Here is a 16,254-nt window from a genome sequence, read left to right as displayed (position 1 = left end):
AAATGTTTGTCTTCATCATACGATTCTAAAAAAGGAGGAGTTGCTATGTGGTAAATAAAAGCAAAGTAATACAACCAAATGATCGCTTTGTTAAATAAATGGACACACAATACAAATGTTAAATAGCAATAGCCAATGCCTAATGATTTTTTTAAGCAATATTTTCACATCTTAAAGATTTTTCTGAATCGGTAATCATAGTAAGGGGAGACTTGAATACAGTCCTCAAGCCAAAACTAGACTGATCAAACCCTGGAAGCACTCACAGAACATGGCGCTCATCTGATTCTGCAAAGAAAATAGACTATTTCTTATCTCAGACCCATTAGACAGCTCCTGACTATTGCACCCCCCACCCCACCCCACACACACACTCTCCCACTCAAGTAGGTGGCAGTTCAACACTTTCTCTCCAGAAATATCCCCATCTGTACTTTGGGAAAAAGCAAATGCAGTTCTTGGGGGACATATCCTATCCTAAAACATGATCAAGAAAAACAACAAGAACTGAAACATCTATACTTCCAACATCCCCCCCCCCCCCCCCCCCCCTCCAATTGTTTTTACACCAACAGACCCCATTTCTTCATGTAAAGGGTGACGTTGAATTATTTTGAGCACAATGAAAAAATGTCCTCGCTAATCAACTGAAAACACAAAGAAAAATCACTCATTACAACAAAGGTCATAAACACAACTCTTCCTCTCTTTTCACTATCAGAGACTTTACTATTCAGATAATATATCAAGTATTTACAACATTCATTCCGTCCTTGATCGCATTGAGCTTCCCAAATTATCCAAAGAACAAGGCTTCAACAATTGTTAAAAAATACAATCTTACTAAGCAGGAAAGACAGAAATAACCTTCTACTGTCCAAGTACATTTAATTTATAAAGGTTAAACAACAACCAAATAGATTAATTTGGCAGATGATGATCTGCCCCTTACCTGTCCAACACAACAATACAGATGCACATACACACAAGCCGGTGACATCCGTGTCCAAACCCCACCTTTCACTCCTCCCTTGTTATCTGTTCATTAATTATTTTTCAATATTTCAATGTATTTTTTTATTTTCTCTCCCTTCACACACAATCATACATATAAATGCCATATTTCTAAAACGATCACATTTATTTAAGTATTTTAACTGAATTATAAAATGAGAATTATTAAGACTATCATTTTATCCTTGTTTGTTTTTTTTCTATATAAATATATATTGTATATAAAACCGTGTCATTTTATTTCAGTAGAGCACCTGTGGATACAACTGCTGCTAATAGTTCCAGCTGGTTGAGATTTGTTCCCATGTAAAATAAATCTATTCTGCTTGATCCATTAGTTGCTAACAGAGTTGCCCTAATAAAAAAGACCCTTGTTATAAATATTTACGGTACAAGGCACCATGGGAAGACTGTTTTCTCGGGCCTCTTAGGGATCATTGGGTCGAGTTGATGCCAGGAAATCTACTTCACAAAACCAAAACTCAGAGGGGAACCCGACTGGTGGGAACCACCACTGCTATGTTCTTTCTTTTGACCACAGCCCATTGTGGCAGTGAGGGAGGTGAGGGGTGTTTAGTGTGAGTGAAGCTAAAGAAAAGCTCCTTTTTTATAGAAGTGAAGGCCTCAATGAGACGCGATTTCTTCAAGGAAATGACACAACGTTTAATATAATCATATAATATATGCAGCACTGCATAAAGACACAATCAAAAGCCTGGATATATTGTGAAGCACCGTCCAAATATCGAGTACTTCAGAGAGCCTTTGCTGTTTTTTTTACATGTTGCACTTTCAAGCACAGAAAGATTCAAGTTTTTTTATTTTGACGGCACAGCTGAATAAATACAGGAAACAAGGTTAAAAATACACACCAGGCAAACACACAAAGCACTGAAAGCTGTACACACAGTACCAACTAGGTGGATGAATAAATAAACAAATGAAAGAAATGTGAATCCCTCAAGAAACTAAGAAAGAGCGCCTTCACTGTCCTCACTCAAGGCTCTGTGCGTTTCTTCTCATACTCTTCCTAATGTAATCTTTTAATGAGAGATATTTTCATTTTTAGCACCAAAAACTGAAATAATGTCTAGAAAGTTGTATTTGACATCTGTGCAGGAGCTTTCTCATACATTGCTTTTATGTGAAGTTAGTGTACTGTCACTATAAAGTACTGGCCATTACCTCAGCAGGAATTCCTCACACATTTCTTTCTTTTGCGTTTATGAATAACTCAATAGCTTGAATAAGGTTTTCTGTGATTTAAAGTATATTATGTGTATAGCTACAGATAAACACCCATCTTCCAAGATTTAGGCCAATGTTTTGTTCAACGACAACAGGAATGTACACTATTAATCATAAATATTGTATTTTGTTTTTAAATGTATTTTAATTATAAAATAAGTTATCCCATTATTATTTTTGTTTTCCTCCTTTTTCCTGCCTTGTTACCCAGCAACAATATCACTACTGTAATTATTCAATTATTATTCTGGTGATCCATTTTCTAAGTCTGATGTCAAATGTTTTCTCTCCTCTGCTTATGACTTAATTATGTTATTTTCTTTTCTTTTTAATCTGAGAACCTGTTTCACCGGTTTTTACAGATAGAAATGATCCAGGCAACACCTTTGTTTCTCCTGCTCTTACGTCATAAACACAACACAAACACAATTTAGTTCATTTCCAGAAATGGATCACTTGCCTCTCTGTGCTTCCATATATTTGGGTTCTTATTAATTAAATAAATGCTTACATTTGTATTACAAAAAGTACCTCCGTATTCTCTGACTACTTGTCTTCCTCCCCTGTATTTACATATTTGACTGGGTTTAGGTATGCAAAACAAAATAATATACAATATAGCAAATAATTACACCATAATGTGTGTGCTCTTATCTAAAATTCTCTTTTTGAAGGAAAACAGCACTATTTGTGCTCCACATCTGTATCATCTGCAGAAATTCCATTAATTCAAAGTGCAATATGTGTCCACCGTTATCTCACCAACAATTAGCCATGTCCCTCGCACCACCTGGGTTACATTTCCATGCACATGCCCATTTATATCAAATAAATAAATAAGGTCCTCTGTCCTGTGTAGGCATGGATTCCATCCCACATATGTGCAGTCAGTGCTATAGTACTGTCTGGGACTGTCTTGCCTATCACAGATCCTCGCTGACGGGGAGGATGCACGTCTGCTGATTACACTGATTAGTTCCATCGTTCTAGATCAATTGGGGTTAATCAGTCAGCTGCATCAGATTCAAAATCCCTACTGAAGTTAACTTCCTTTTTCAGATAGAATGCATGAATAATGGATGTGACACATTTCTTAAAGTCCACAACTTCCAAAATACTGTGTGACACTGAAGGTCCAAGTTTAAGGTCTCCCATGGTTTTAATGATGTTGTAGTACTGAGGTAAAGCTGCTGTGCGGAGGCTTGGCACATCACATACATAACGCATACAACATTAGAATTCTTTATTTCCACAGTATCTGTTAGATTGTTTTTCCTTATGGATAGAAAGATGGCTACCAGAATGTGTGCAACACAAGCTTTATATGTCCCACAGCCTGTTCATACAGCAAAACACAATCTGAAAACTGGTAACATAGCATAAGAGTGAGGCTGTATCAGGCAAATGTGAAAAGCAGCTTTGTGTCCATAATATTTACAACCAATTTTAACATACAGGAATTAATCATACTTAGTATAGTGGCGACCTTTTGTCAACAGTTTTGAACAAGTTACTTGACAAATGTAATCAATTACTCTTTACATTACCGTCATTACATAGCGCAGCTCTGACAGAGCGTTTAACGACACCAAAACCACACACACACACACACACACACACACACACACGTCGCATCTTCTGTAATTAACATGAGAAGAAATAGAGAAGTTGCAGTTATTTAACAAGGGGCCAGCCTACAGTTTGGAGGTACTGCACGCTGCTTTCCAGGGGCCGGCTTCACAAAGATATAATAAGCAGTGTTAATGCACGTGTAAGCGTAACCTATACCACCAACTTTTGACGAAACTACGCTCTCCGTAGTCTAGTGTGTTCGCTCCAAACCAGTTGATGGAAACGCGGCCAATTCGCTTTACATTTTTGCAACATTTCAAAAGTTTGCTTAAAATTCGATTGACCATTGATTGGAAACACGATAACTTATGGATCAGGCGCGTGCTAAAGATGTTTTTCCACGATAATATGAATACGCCTAAGAGTCATGCTTCCATGATAACAATCAGTGACACCCGCTGACCAGCTGCACCCAAAGATTCATCGTCAGACATTTTGTCTCTGTCTCAACTTGTCTTGTCTTCAAAAACTTTGAAGACAGAGAAGAGCTGTACAAAAGCAAAGTCATGTGTAAGATATGTTAATATTTTCAATAATGCACCAGGTTAGATGGTTCTTTGTACAATTTTCAGCATTAATTCTCTCAGAATTTCTTTCATATCCGAGCAAAATTGGCAGTGTAAATGTAATATCCCTAAACAAATCGATATTGAATCGAATTGAAGTGAAAATCGGAATCCAATCTATTCGAACGCAGATTCTGATTTCTGGTAAAATAGCAAACAAGCCACAATACAAGCAAAGTAACTGTTACTGGGATTAGTACATGTAATGTATAGCCTATACTGAATTTGAAATTATAACCCCTTACTCATTTCTCAGAAAAGTCATTACAAAGACGTTACTGATCAATGCCCAACACTGTTCTTCACAACGAAAAGACAAAAACAACAGTTTTACTTTAGCAGGTGATTGTTGTGTTACTATATAGGCTACAATGCAATAAAGAATTGAGATTTTTAAAGTACAACAACCTCATTTTTTTTTTTTTTATGTATTTGCTTAGCGCTGTAAATACTGTCTCCAATCAAAATCAGTTTCACTTTAGATGGATGGATGGATGGATGGATGGATGAATGGATGGATGGATGAATGGATGGATGAATGGATCGATGGATGGATGGATGGATGAATGGATGGATGGATGGATGGATGGATGGATGGATGGATGGATGGATGGATGGATGGATGATGGATGGATGGATGATGGATGGATGGATGGATGGATGGATGGATGGATGGATGGATGGATGAATGGATGGATGAATGGATGGATGAATGGATGGATGGATGGACTTTAAACACAGGGTTTCCTGAGTTTCAGACTCCACAGTTTATTATGAAACAGACACTGATCAAAGAGGGAGTAATCATCTCCTCCGGTCCTATAATCAACAGCGCTTAAGTGGAAACAGTACAGAAATATCCACGCAACCATACTACCTACAACAAACAATCCAAACACCCACTCATGTCCGATGGATCTGTCACTAGGACATTACATTGAGTTTCAGTGGGACAGTGATTCACTTTCATGTCATCATCCGCACCTCGTCCGTCAGACGTTGGTGCAGTTAGTCGAGGGCGGAGTGTCTGCTTTGCTGCGGATCTCCTTGATGTCGTTGAGCGGGGAGTCTCTGCTGCCGATCTGGCATTTGAACACCTGCTTGTATGCCTTCCTGAAGTTCTCCGACAGGAAGGCGTAGATGACCGGGTTGACGGACGAGTTGCTGTACGCCAGGCAGTGGGCGGCCACCCGTAACACGAAGGAGGCCTGGTTCAGCGGGAAGTCCCCGAACTCCACCCACAGGTGAACGACGTGATGAGGGAGCCAAGAGAAGCAGAACACCACCACCACCACCAGGACTGTCTGGGCAGTCTGGGAGACACACAGGGAGACAGCGAACAGAGAGAGGAAGTCAGTGCACTCGGGGACAACAGGGACAGAATAATGGAATATTTCACTCCCAACATGACAGTGATTGTATATCAATTACTCACCCCATGTTACCTTGTTACCTTTTTATTTTTATTTTTTTAAACACTGGCATATTATCATTGTATCGATGGATGAAGTGTTGCCTATTTAAAACACTGCAGACACACAGCAGCATTAGCATTTGTTTGGAGTCATTTTTCGGACAATCGTCTGAATATAGGTCCGATTGTGTCTCTCCTTGTAGCTCTATATATCTGGCTTATTAGCCGCTTAATGATCCACCATGTTCACCAGCTAGTGACTCACGTTGTACATCTGTCATGTGGATCGAGCAAATGTTTGGTTTGGAGTTTTTTTCACAAAAAACAACTGGAAACAAGGTTGATACAAACAGTTACGAGCCGAAAGAACGAAACCATGAGCGAAAAGATGCGAGAATGCACCATTTGGCTCATTTACTTGTCAATGTCTCTGGGTTTGTTATTATCATCATTATCATTTGATCCATTGCTAATATAAAATATTGATTAGTGCAGCTTTACTGTACTGTACTGCAGTTACTTCTTAAACCCATAGTGGACCCGTGTACATTCAATTTCACACTCAGGGCCTTATGAAACCCATGAATGAATTACATTAAACTGGCCTAGCAGCACGTGAATCATATCATCCTATTGTGATTTGTACAGTATATAATGTAAGTAAGATGTCAACGGTGACAGAAGGAAGTCACGGCTGCTGCTATACATAAACAGCAGGACACATGTTCTCTCTTGCAGATGGCGCCTTTAACCTATCCTCATATAAGACACAAGACATATACAATTTAACAAGATGTATTGAAAATTATGACCAGATATGTTTTATATAAAATGTGGTAACTTCACCTCTTAAGACCTACCCCTGGGAAAAAACAGCTAAAATAACATACCCAAAATGATCGGCCTTGATGTTTTGGCCATGTTTACTGTTTACATGTTGACTGTTTACTTCAAAACACTATTTCCATGTAGCCATGTTACAAATGACATACAACATTGAAATACTAGTAAACACAATGAATAGTGATCAATATTAATATATTGCTGAGGAGCTCCATGATTTACAGGTAGATAAATAAAGGATGCCAGGCCCCACATTGCTTCATCAGGTATCCCCAGATTCCTCTCATCCAGAGGAACACAACAGCGTAAGCCTCAACGCTGTCAGGGGTTCGATGCAGCCACCAGGTGGCCACGAACAGCCAGAACTCCCACCAGTACAAGTCAGTAAAACTTGACGAATGGCTGCAATCTCTGAAACATCTTGTGAAGAACACAGGTTTATGCCAGTGTGACTGTAGGATGTGAAGTTTGACTGCATTGATTGTTTGTAACAGCGGACGCTGTGTGTTTCGCATTCAGAAATGATGAAGGTCCATACTGACGTTAGACTGATACTTGATGTTGGACTGATGCTGCCATATTTAAAGTCCCACTACATTTCCGCTTCAGTGGCACAGAAAACACATTCCTTTCACATAGTTTGGCAATGTTCCATGAACACAGGAACAGCTAAAGAGACAAGACGGAATATCAGGCGGCCAGAAACAAGACTCCCAATGAATGTTAATGTTGCTCTGTGTGAGCTGGATGTGTTAACAAGTTCACATTAACAAGTTCATAAGACAACGATATTTAAATGTTGTGTTTAAAGTTTGTTGAGCTGCCTCAAAATGGACAAAAATGACGACGCCGTACTATGGCCATTTCTAGGTAATAATAAAATACGGAGCCAGGAGTGGGGGGTAATATTCTGAGAGGAAACTCAGAATTTCACAGATTAAAGTTGTAGATTTATGAGTTTAAAGTGGTAAATCCTATATTCTCTGAATTATTAAATCATTAATTTGCAAGAATAAAAATCGGGAACTTTGTATTTTGAAAGTTTGTCTCAATTTAGACATAAACATGTATTTTTTTAGCAGTTTTTTGAGGATTTTGAGTTTTTTCTTGCAAATGTATGACTTTATAACCTCAGAGAATATTTGAGTTTCTTTCTCGTAAATGTATCATGGCCCTAATACAACATTGTGAAAAATATATTTATTAAGAAAATGAACACAGAAGAAAGTCAAAATGACAAAACGCTTTCCAAACCTTCCAACACAGATCAAAAACCAAAGTAATTGTGGGTACAGTTGTACCCTGAAACACCACAGAAGAGCAGGATGACAATAACGAACATGTCTCGTGCTCACACACACACACACACACACACACACACACACACACACACACACACACAAAGAGGTTCCCACAGAGCAGCATGTTAGTAACTATGCTTTGTTTGGATAGCCTCCATAACACATACATATCTTCACCTCAATCCCCTGGGAGCCATCAGTTAATATAAACAGCAGCATCACCACAAGAAGACAGAACTAATAAAACGCGTTTCTTCTCCAGCCACGCTGGCTCTGCTTGTAATCCTGTTTTGTCAATAGCTGCTCACTGAAATCATTTATTTTAAGTTTGTCAACATGTATTTTTGACATTGACCTTTTAGGTCTATCTTCTTGTGTGTCAGTGATGAAAGCCAAAGATGAATACACAAGGAGACAAGACAGACTTTACATTGTACGTTTCAGCATATTTCTGCTTTTTCCACAATGACTGGCTCCATGTAGGTATACACATCTCGTGGAGGAGGACAAAATAAAAACACGAGTCATTCCCTCATCTCTGCTGCCCCGACCCGAGCCGACATACAAACTATCAAAACATAACGTTTCACAGACCGTACAGCCCCAGTGCCTCAGTAAACACACAGATATCTCAGCCACATGTAAAGATAATGAGACAGCAGAGTTATCTAGAGAGTTTCAGCAGTCTGGTCTAATGAAGTGACTGACTGACTGAATTTTATCAACAATAGAAGATGTATATATATATATATATACATATATATGTATATATATATATATATATATATATATATGTATATATATATATATATATATATATATATATATATATATATATATGTATATATATATATATATATACATATATATATATATATATATATATATATATATATATATATATATATATATACATATATATATATATATATATATATATATATATAGCTGTAGAATACAATACACAATATAAAGAATACATTAGAATACACTAAACTTAGAATACAAAAAATATGATAAACTACTACAACTAAAATATAAACACGATAACATATAGTTGTCTTTTTGACTAACTGATGGTTTTAGTGATTGATGAATTTATACAATTAAATACTACTATAGACTACTAAATCACCTGTACTCCTGGACCCTGTCGTAGTGGTGAAATACTGCCCCCTATTTATTTGGAGCAGGCGGCTCAGAATTGCACATTATACCTTTAAAACACTATTATGGAACTAAAGATTTCGCAAAATTAAGTTTTCACAATTCTTGTGAAATGTTCCTTTAATGTTACATTAAATGACTATTGAACTGAGAAATGATGTGATGTTGAGTGACGCTCTTTCTTCATAGTAACATAGCAAAGGAAACATTTTAATGGCCGTCTCTGTCGAAGACGAGCAGTTTGGTCTCTGGAGCTGTTTGGTCGTTAGCTGTCCCTGTTTCACTTACAAATGCTGTTAAAACATTTTCAAGACAACTTGGCCAAATATTATTTTCCCTAATTATCCATAACCATCTGTGTGCTCCTTCTGGATGCCTGCCTGACTTATGTAATTGAGAAAAAGCTCTTAAACCTACAGTTCTAATTACTGACTTTTTGACCTCTCTGAAAAGCCAACAAAAGCATTATTGTTTGCCAAGTAAAATCTACTCTGGTGTTCATTCCCAAGCACATTGACCAGAAGCCATAAATCACAATAACATTTCAGATGACCTTTATCTGAACACGACATAAAACCAGAGAGGGACAGATTTCTATAGCGTGTTTGTCACAGAGGACTTCTGGAAATATTAAGAAAGATTTACTACTACGTTGTTTCTTTAGGGGTGATTTTGTCTTTTGACTATGAGAGGCTGTCTAATTCCAACTGAGGGTGATAAGAAGTTTGTCTTTATGTATTTCACAACAGCAGTGGGAATGACCTTGCTCTTTACAGCTGTCATTGCATTTTGCAGGCCTGGTGTTGAGCTGCAGAGACTCCAGTGAACCACATAAACGATTGATTAAACACTTATTTGAACAAATTCTCCCCGCTCTCCTCCAAGGACACAGTGTAGCCCGCTGCAATCCCTTGATTCGTCTCATTCGATGTTTTGTGAAAAGCACTCCTTGTTTGTATGACATATGATGATGATGCTTTACGAGAGCACATGGAACGCACACTGACCCCTGCAAACATGACACCAACCTCATAATTATTTGATAACACGACCCTGATTCAGAGCAACCACAATTATTCCTTTGTTATGCTTTAATTAATAGTTTGACATTTTGGGAGATATGCGTATTCGCTTACTTGCCGAGAGCGAGACGAAAGATCGGTTTCACTCTCATATCTGTACGGTAAATATGAAGCTACATCCGGAAGATAGTTAACCTAGCCGTACGCAGGGTGAAACAGAAAACCTGGGTATTCTTCGTGTGCAATCACGTGACAAAACTGTGTGAAGTATGCGTGCGACGCCATGTTGGATGATATACAAATAAAAAATGGCGTCTAAAGCGAACAACCAAAACAATACAACTCCGACTTCTTCAAAGTATTATGACTCTCTGGAGTCCTCTGCAAAGGCAACATTCAGAGGAAAAGTCCAAATGTGCGGCCGTGACCCGTACAAGCTAAAGCCGTCGGATTATATTGAGGATTTAGATTTAGATTATGAACTACCTTGTGCTACAAACGTCGTGGGCAACCAACGCACAAATGAAGGCATACTAGAGCTTAGATGCTTATAATTTCTTTGTTTCTGACTGGGTTGGTAGTCTTCTTACCAAACCACTGAAAGATAACAGGGTGCTCGTCCATGCCCGTGTAAATCACTCTCAAAGAGCTCGAGATACACCGCTCAAGCCGTGGTTTGTGAGTGAGAAGAGCGGCGATGTTATCTTCGCACACTGTGATTGTATGGCTGGATTAAGCGAAGCATGTTCTCACATTGGTGCTTTACTTTTTGCAAGTGAAGTAGTCTCAAGAATAAGCCAAACAAAAACATGCACAGAAGAAAAGAGCAAATGGCTGCTATCACATGTAAAGAAAGTGCCTTATTTACCAGTCAGTGATATGGATTTTACCTCGGCCAAAAGAAGATAAAAAACACTTGGTTGTGAGGTGAGAGACGGCAAAACACCTAGTCAGTCCAGAGGTAAAACGAGAACAAAGCTGGTGGCTTCATCTAATGAAGATATTGAGATGTTTTATTTTGGCATTGCTGCTTCTGGTGTAAAAGCTGCAGTACTAACTCTTGTTGCATTCATCCCTCTTTTGTGGATCGTTGTTTTTGATGATTGTAGGAAATCTAAAGAAGCCGTTTCTCTGGGATCACGAGTAGCGTTATGACCACAATTATACACTGCGCACACGATTGGCATTTTCTTTCAATCTTAGACGTTTAAATACAAAGAAAATTACGAAGCGTTGCAGCAACTCACACGTGAACGGCCGCCGTCTTGGTTGTATATATCATCCAACATGGCTGACTTCCGGTTTGGGAAATAAGCGTGACGTCACATGCACACGAAGAACAAAAGAAGTGGACATCGCGGTGAGGATAAAAAAACGACATATTGTGCAGCCCTACGTTATACCTTGTTTGTTTTATCTGTACAAAAACTGAAGAGGAGCATTGATTTGCCGAAGTCTTGTTGCTAAAATGAGATCAACAGGCAACCAGCGGCGACTTAAGGCAGTCACTGCCTGAAGAAATAGTCCCTCACACAGCCGTCCGTAAAACTGGACCTTGTTGTTTTTGTTGTTGATTTAGTTTTTTTCCATTATTATCCATCCATTGTCTGTAACCACTTATCACGTACAGGGTCACGGGTCGTCAGTCAATCACAGGACATGGGTAAACTTACAAGGTTGAATGTTATGACTTTTAAATGTGTTTATAGGTGAGAGTCTGTTTACATGTCGGTAAACAAACTCAATGGACTGCATTTATGTAGCACTTTGATCCAAAGCACTTTAAAGTTTGTCTCACATTCACCCATTCACACACACATGCATGCACACACACACACACACACACACACACACACACACACACACACACACACGCACACACACACACACACACAAACACCCACACACACCCACACCCACACACACACACACACACACACACACACACAAACACCGATGGCAGTGAGACATCTGGAGCAACTGGGGTTCAATGTCTTGCTCAAGGACAATTGAACATGTTGTTTCCGACAGAGCCAGGCAAGCATTTCTTTAGTCTGTTTGCTAAACTAAGCTAACCAGCTACTTGTTGTAGCTTCATATTTACAGTAGAGACATGAGAGTGTATTGATCTCTATGGATACAAATAGCGTAGTTCCTAAATGGTAAGACTACTCATTTTAATATAGGCATTAGGCAGTAAAAGATTGATTATGAGGACTATCAATGATATTTTTTTTACATTGGTGACAGCTGCTAGAAGACACTGTTGCGTCATTATGCAACACTGACCAGCAATGAGATAAGACTGGGACATTTGAACCCAAATAGCTTGTGACACGTCATGTCAAAATTGGTTTCCTCTTTTCTTTGAGGGATGGCATTCATATTGCAGTTTATTTCTAATAATTTCCAACGCACACTAATAATCTATAATCTACATATATATATATATATATATATATATATATATATATATATATATATATAATAATAATCTAATCTAAGTGTTTAAGAATACTGACTATGTTTCCTGTTGTTACTGTATTTTTCAGTGTGACTCTAAACAGGTGGTTGCTGTTAAAGAATGTGCTCATCCAACCAACCTACTGGCATAAATAAAGGTTCATTAATACGCAAAAAAATACCATCGTGCGCAACTGTAAATGTGTCTTATTTTCATTAAATATTTTCCTTAAAACACTGGACAGAACAAAGACGAACTGCCAAGGAAACAGATTTGGCAATGGCACCATGCTTGTATATTTATAGAAAAGTCTGCATGTGGCAGCTTCTAATATAAAATCAATCATGAAGTTGTTGATAACTTAATCAGATTTAATATGTGTGTGCAAACAGTGTGTTCTGGCATCAGCTAGAGTTTAACAGTAGCTATCGTCCCAAGGTAATTTATGTAATACAGTCCGGCTTTAATGCACTGTTTGTCACAAAGCTGTCAGCGTAACCTTCCCTATGTGTTGTCTCCACCGGTGCTCTGTACAGTGAGTGCAGTAAATCATTACAATATGTGGAATTCCTCTTTTAAGCCAGGTGCAATAAAGCACGCATGTGGTGAGGTGCACATCAGAGCACATTCACATCTTTCTCACGGCAGCCCAGCACTCTCGGTTTCTTAGCACAATGCCGTTATCAGATGGTGCTGCTAAAATGACCAGCCGTGAAGGATGCGAATGGACAGACGGACAGAAGGACGACAATCAAGCAGGCGACAGCAGATAACTGTCTCTCAGGGAAGCAAAATGAGCAAATTACCTCCATAATGAAGGCTGGATGGGGGTTTGATTGCACATTGCCCTTTTGGCCACTTTGCGCAAGTGTGCCAGTTACCAGTAAGCATTAGAACATTAATATTTATCATTTTAGCCCTAAGGAACAACAGAGATGATGGAAATAGTTTCCTCCGAAGGTGCAACATGTGGCACAGAGGGACTGCACCCCCTCGCTGAATAATGTGTGGATCAGAGTAGCTATGAAATATATCTTCCTAAAGGCCAAAAACACTGACCCCTGCTTTGAGAGGAACCATGTGTCGACACAAGGCTGAGAGAGAGTATTTCAGTAAAAATAATAAGTAAAGAGTGACATCTTTTGACAGCATAATAACGTCATTGGCAACATGGCAACAGGAGTCGGTTGTCACACGGCTATTTTCTGTTCCTTTGACGGTCACAGAAACAGAAAGGGAACATCCAAATGTGGCTTTCTTGACTTGTACTTATCTACTGTGTTAAAGATGTGTTAACACATCTTTAACACAGTAGATAAGTCACCGTCTTTTTTGGTGAGTGTAACATTTCATAGTATTAAAAGTTAAAAAATGGACTGTGGGCCAAACGTATTATAAAACTGTTAGATAGAGATATTTAAAATAAAGTCTTACTTCTAGATATGAGACATTGGAATCAGTTACATTTTGATAAAAGATTTGAAAGTCTGTGATAAGTGATGGCAGCTGGCTAACATCATTTTATCACACATTTGGGTCAAATGCGAGCTGATCGGCTATTATTGGGACTTTTAATGCATATTTTGTTGGGGTATTTTGAGACAATAAAAACTATTCTAAAATATTAAGAACAATGTTTATATTGGGTCAATGGCAAAATAAATTAGACATTTCTACTGATGCATTTTTTTTTCAAATAAATTGAATAACATTTTCAAATTGTTTCTATTGGTTACTTTCATTTAACATTGTGCCAGCCAACCACAAAACGTGTTAGTTGGCACAAACGTACAACATGACTTTAATCACAAATCACTAAATTTAAAAAAACATTTGTCTGGTTAAAATATTATAACAGGAATTATACATGAGAAATCTGGCAGAGAGTAGAATTGAAGGATTCAGGTTGTCACTTGTATGTAAAAATGTTTTACGCCATAGTTATTTTTTAGTGATTCACATATGATTTTGACTAGATTTCTTTCACGAACTTTGAACTTAAAATTGTGCAATTGTTTATTTAACAATATGAGCAAATGTATGTAATTCTCAGTAAGTCAACAGGTAACAAATCAACCCATCTGTCATCTTTCATCCAGTGTGTATCCAGTGTTTGTTACTGATTAAAGTCACACGCATATGGCTGTAATTCATGACATTTCCAACCCCCTCAAAAAACATCTTAATACATACCTTTTTCTTTGATGCCTCTGACTTTTTGGACATATTTCTCAGTTTTTTGTGCAAGTGATTTAAAACCTGTAAGCAAGCAAATAGAGGTAAGATATATTTGTGTTTAAAAAAAACCCCCGTCTATAATTATTCAATGATGATAGCTTTTCCTTACCTTTGCATAACAGAAGGAAATCAGCAGCAGAGGCAAAACATAACCAAAAACAAACTTGAAAACCACATAGACTTTCTTCTGGTTTTCATTTGGCCACACTTCCCAGCAGAAGGTGTGATTCTCCCCTCTGTGAGAAATGTTCTGGTAATACATGACGGGCGCAGCCATGGCCAGGGAGAGTATCCAAATCACCACCACCCCGATCAGAGCGTGCTTCGCCACTCGGATAGAGGAGGACTTTCTGGAGTGCACGATGGCAATGTATCGGTCCACGGACATGGCAGACAGAGTGAAGATGCTCACCAGCATGGACACGGTGAAGAAATAGTGGATGAATTTGCAAATGAATGCGCCCAGGACCCACGTAGGCATCATGTAGATGGTGGACTGGAAAGGTATGCAGAAGAGCAGGTAGGACAGGTCAGCGATGCTCAGGTTGAGGATAAATATGTTGGTGGTGCTCCGTGGTTTCCCGGGTTTGCTCCGGGCCAGCACCGTGATCACCATGGAGTTGCCCAGCACACCGAGCGTAAAGATGAGCCCGAAAACCAGCAGCGTGATGAAATTATCCGTGCCGATCCCGAATAAAAGTTTCTGGTCCTCTTCCTCCACTCTGCTAAGGTTACATGGCTCATCCAAGAGCCAAACAGACTCGGATAAGTTCATGATTTATTTTTTTCCCCCTTTAGATGATCTTGAAACGTTTGGGAGGTATGTGCCCCCGTTTTAAGAGCAATGATTTGTGTTCCCGTGCGTCTCCATGAGCGCTCCTGTACACTCGTGTTGCTTTCTTGTGTCTTTATCAAGGTTCCTTGAGAATCCCCCGCGTTATCTTACACCACAAATGAGTAGGATTAGCTATCTACGTCTATGTACAGCATGCATCAGTCTCTCCGCTGCGCGTCTTGGAGTCTCTCCTGGTGCGCAACTGATGGGTCTGCGCACTGATCCACTCTGTAGTCTATTTCTTTGCGTGTGGACTTTTCTCTCTGACATTATAGCAAGGGGCTGGGCTGTGGCTTTCACGTCAGCACCGAGTAAAACACCCCCCAAATCATGCTGATGTAAAAAAAAAAATTATCAAACGGATACGTTTTTTCTATATTCCTGTAGCCTACAATGTGGATGCCAGAGGCCAACGTCATTTTCTTAGTCAGACTCAATTAGTTCCGACACAGTATGGTTCAGGTGCAAATATTACAGTGATTGTCAAAATTGCTTTTGGTTGCAGTGGTT

At 38.8% G+C, this 16,254-nt stretch overlaps 1 protein-coding gene across 1 annotated transcript; it reads right to left on the bottom strand.

Annotated features, from left to right (window-relative positions):
* Positions 1 to 5,070: 5,070 nt before the first annotated feature.
* On the bottom strand, positions 5,071 to 15,954 carry LOC115021715 (galanin receptor type 1-like). Its single transcript, XM_029452332.1, has 3 exons — positions 15,019 to 15,954; positions 14,865 to 14,930; positions 5,071 to 5,773 (listed from the first exon to the last, which is right to left on the bottom strand). The coding sequence occupies exons 1-3, from the start codon at positions 15,682 to 15,684 to the stop codon at positions 5,453 to 5,455; spliced, it is 1,053 nt and encodes a 350-aa protein (XP_029308192.1). The 5' UTR covers positions 15,685 to 15,954; the 3' UTR covers positions 5,071 to 5,452.
* Between the last annotated feature and the right edge of the window lie 300 nt (positions 15,955 to 16,254).

The sequence above is a fragment of the Cottoperca gobio genome, chromosome 16 (genome assembly GCF_900634415.1).
Source record: "Cottoperca gobio chromosome 16, fCotGob3.1, whole genome shotgun sequence".
Lineage (NCBI taxonomy): Eukaryota > Metazoa > Chordata > Actinopteri > Perciformes > Bovichtidae > Cottoperca > Cottoperca gobio.
This window is presented reverse-complemented; position numbering and strand designations above follow the sequence as displayed.

Coding starts and splice junctions, on each gene's coding strand:
- LOC115021715 (XM_029452332.1), bottom strand. CDS start 15,684: ATGAACTTATCCGAGTCTGTTTGGCTCTTGGATGAGCCATGTAACCTT. Junction 14,931..15,018: donor TTTCCTTCTGTTATGCAAAG/GTAAGGAAAAGC, acceptor GCTTGCTTACAG/GTTTTAAATCACTTGCACAA. Junction 5,774..14,864: donor CAGAGGCATCAAAGAAAAAG/GTATGTATTAAG, acceptor TGTGTCTCCCAG/ACTGCCCAGACAGTCCTGGT.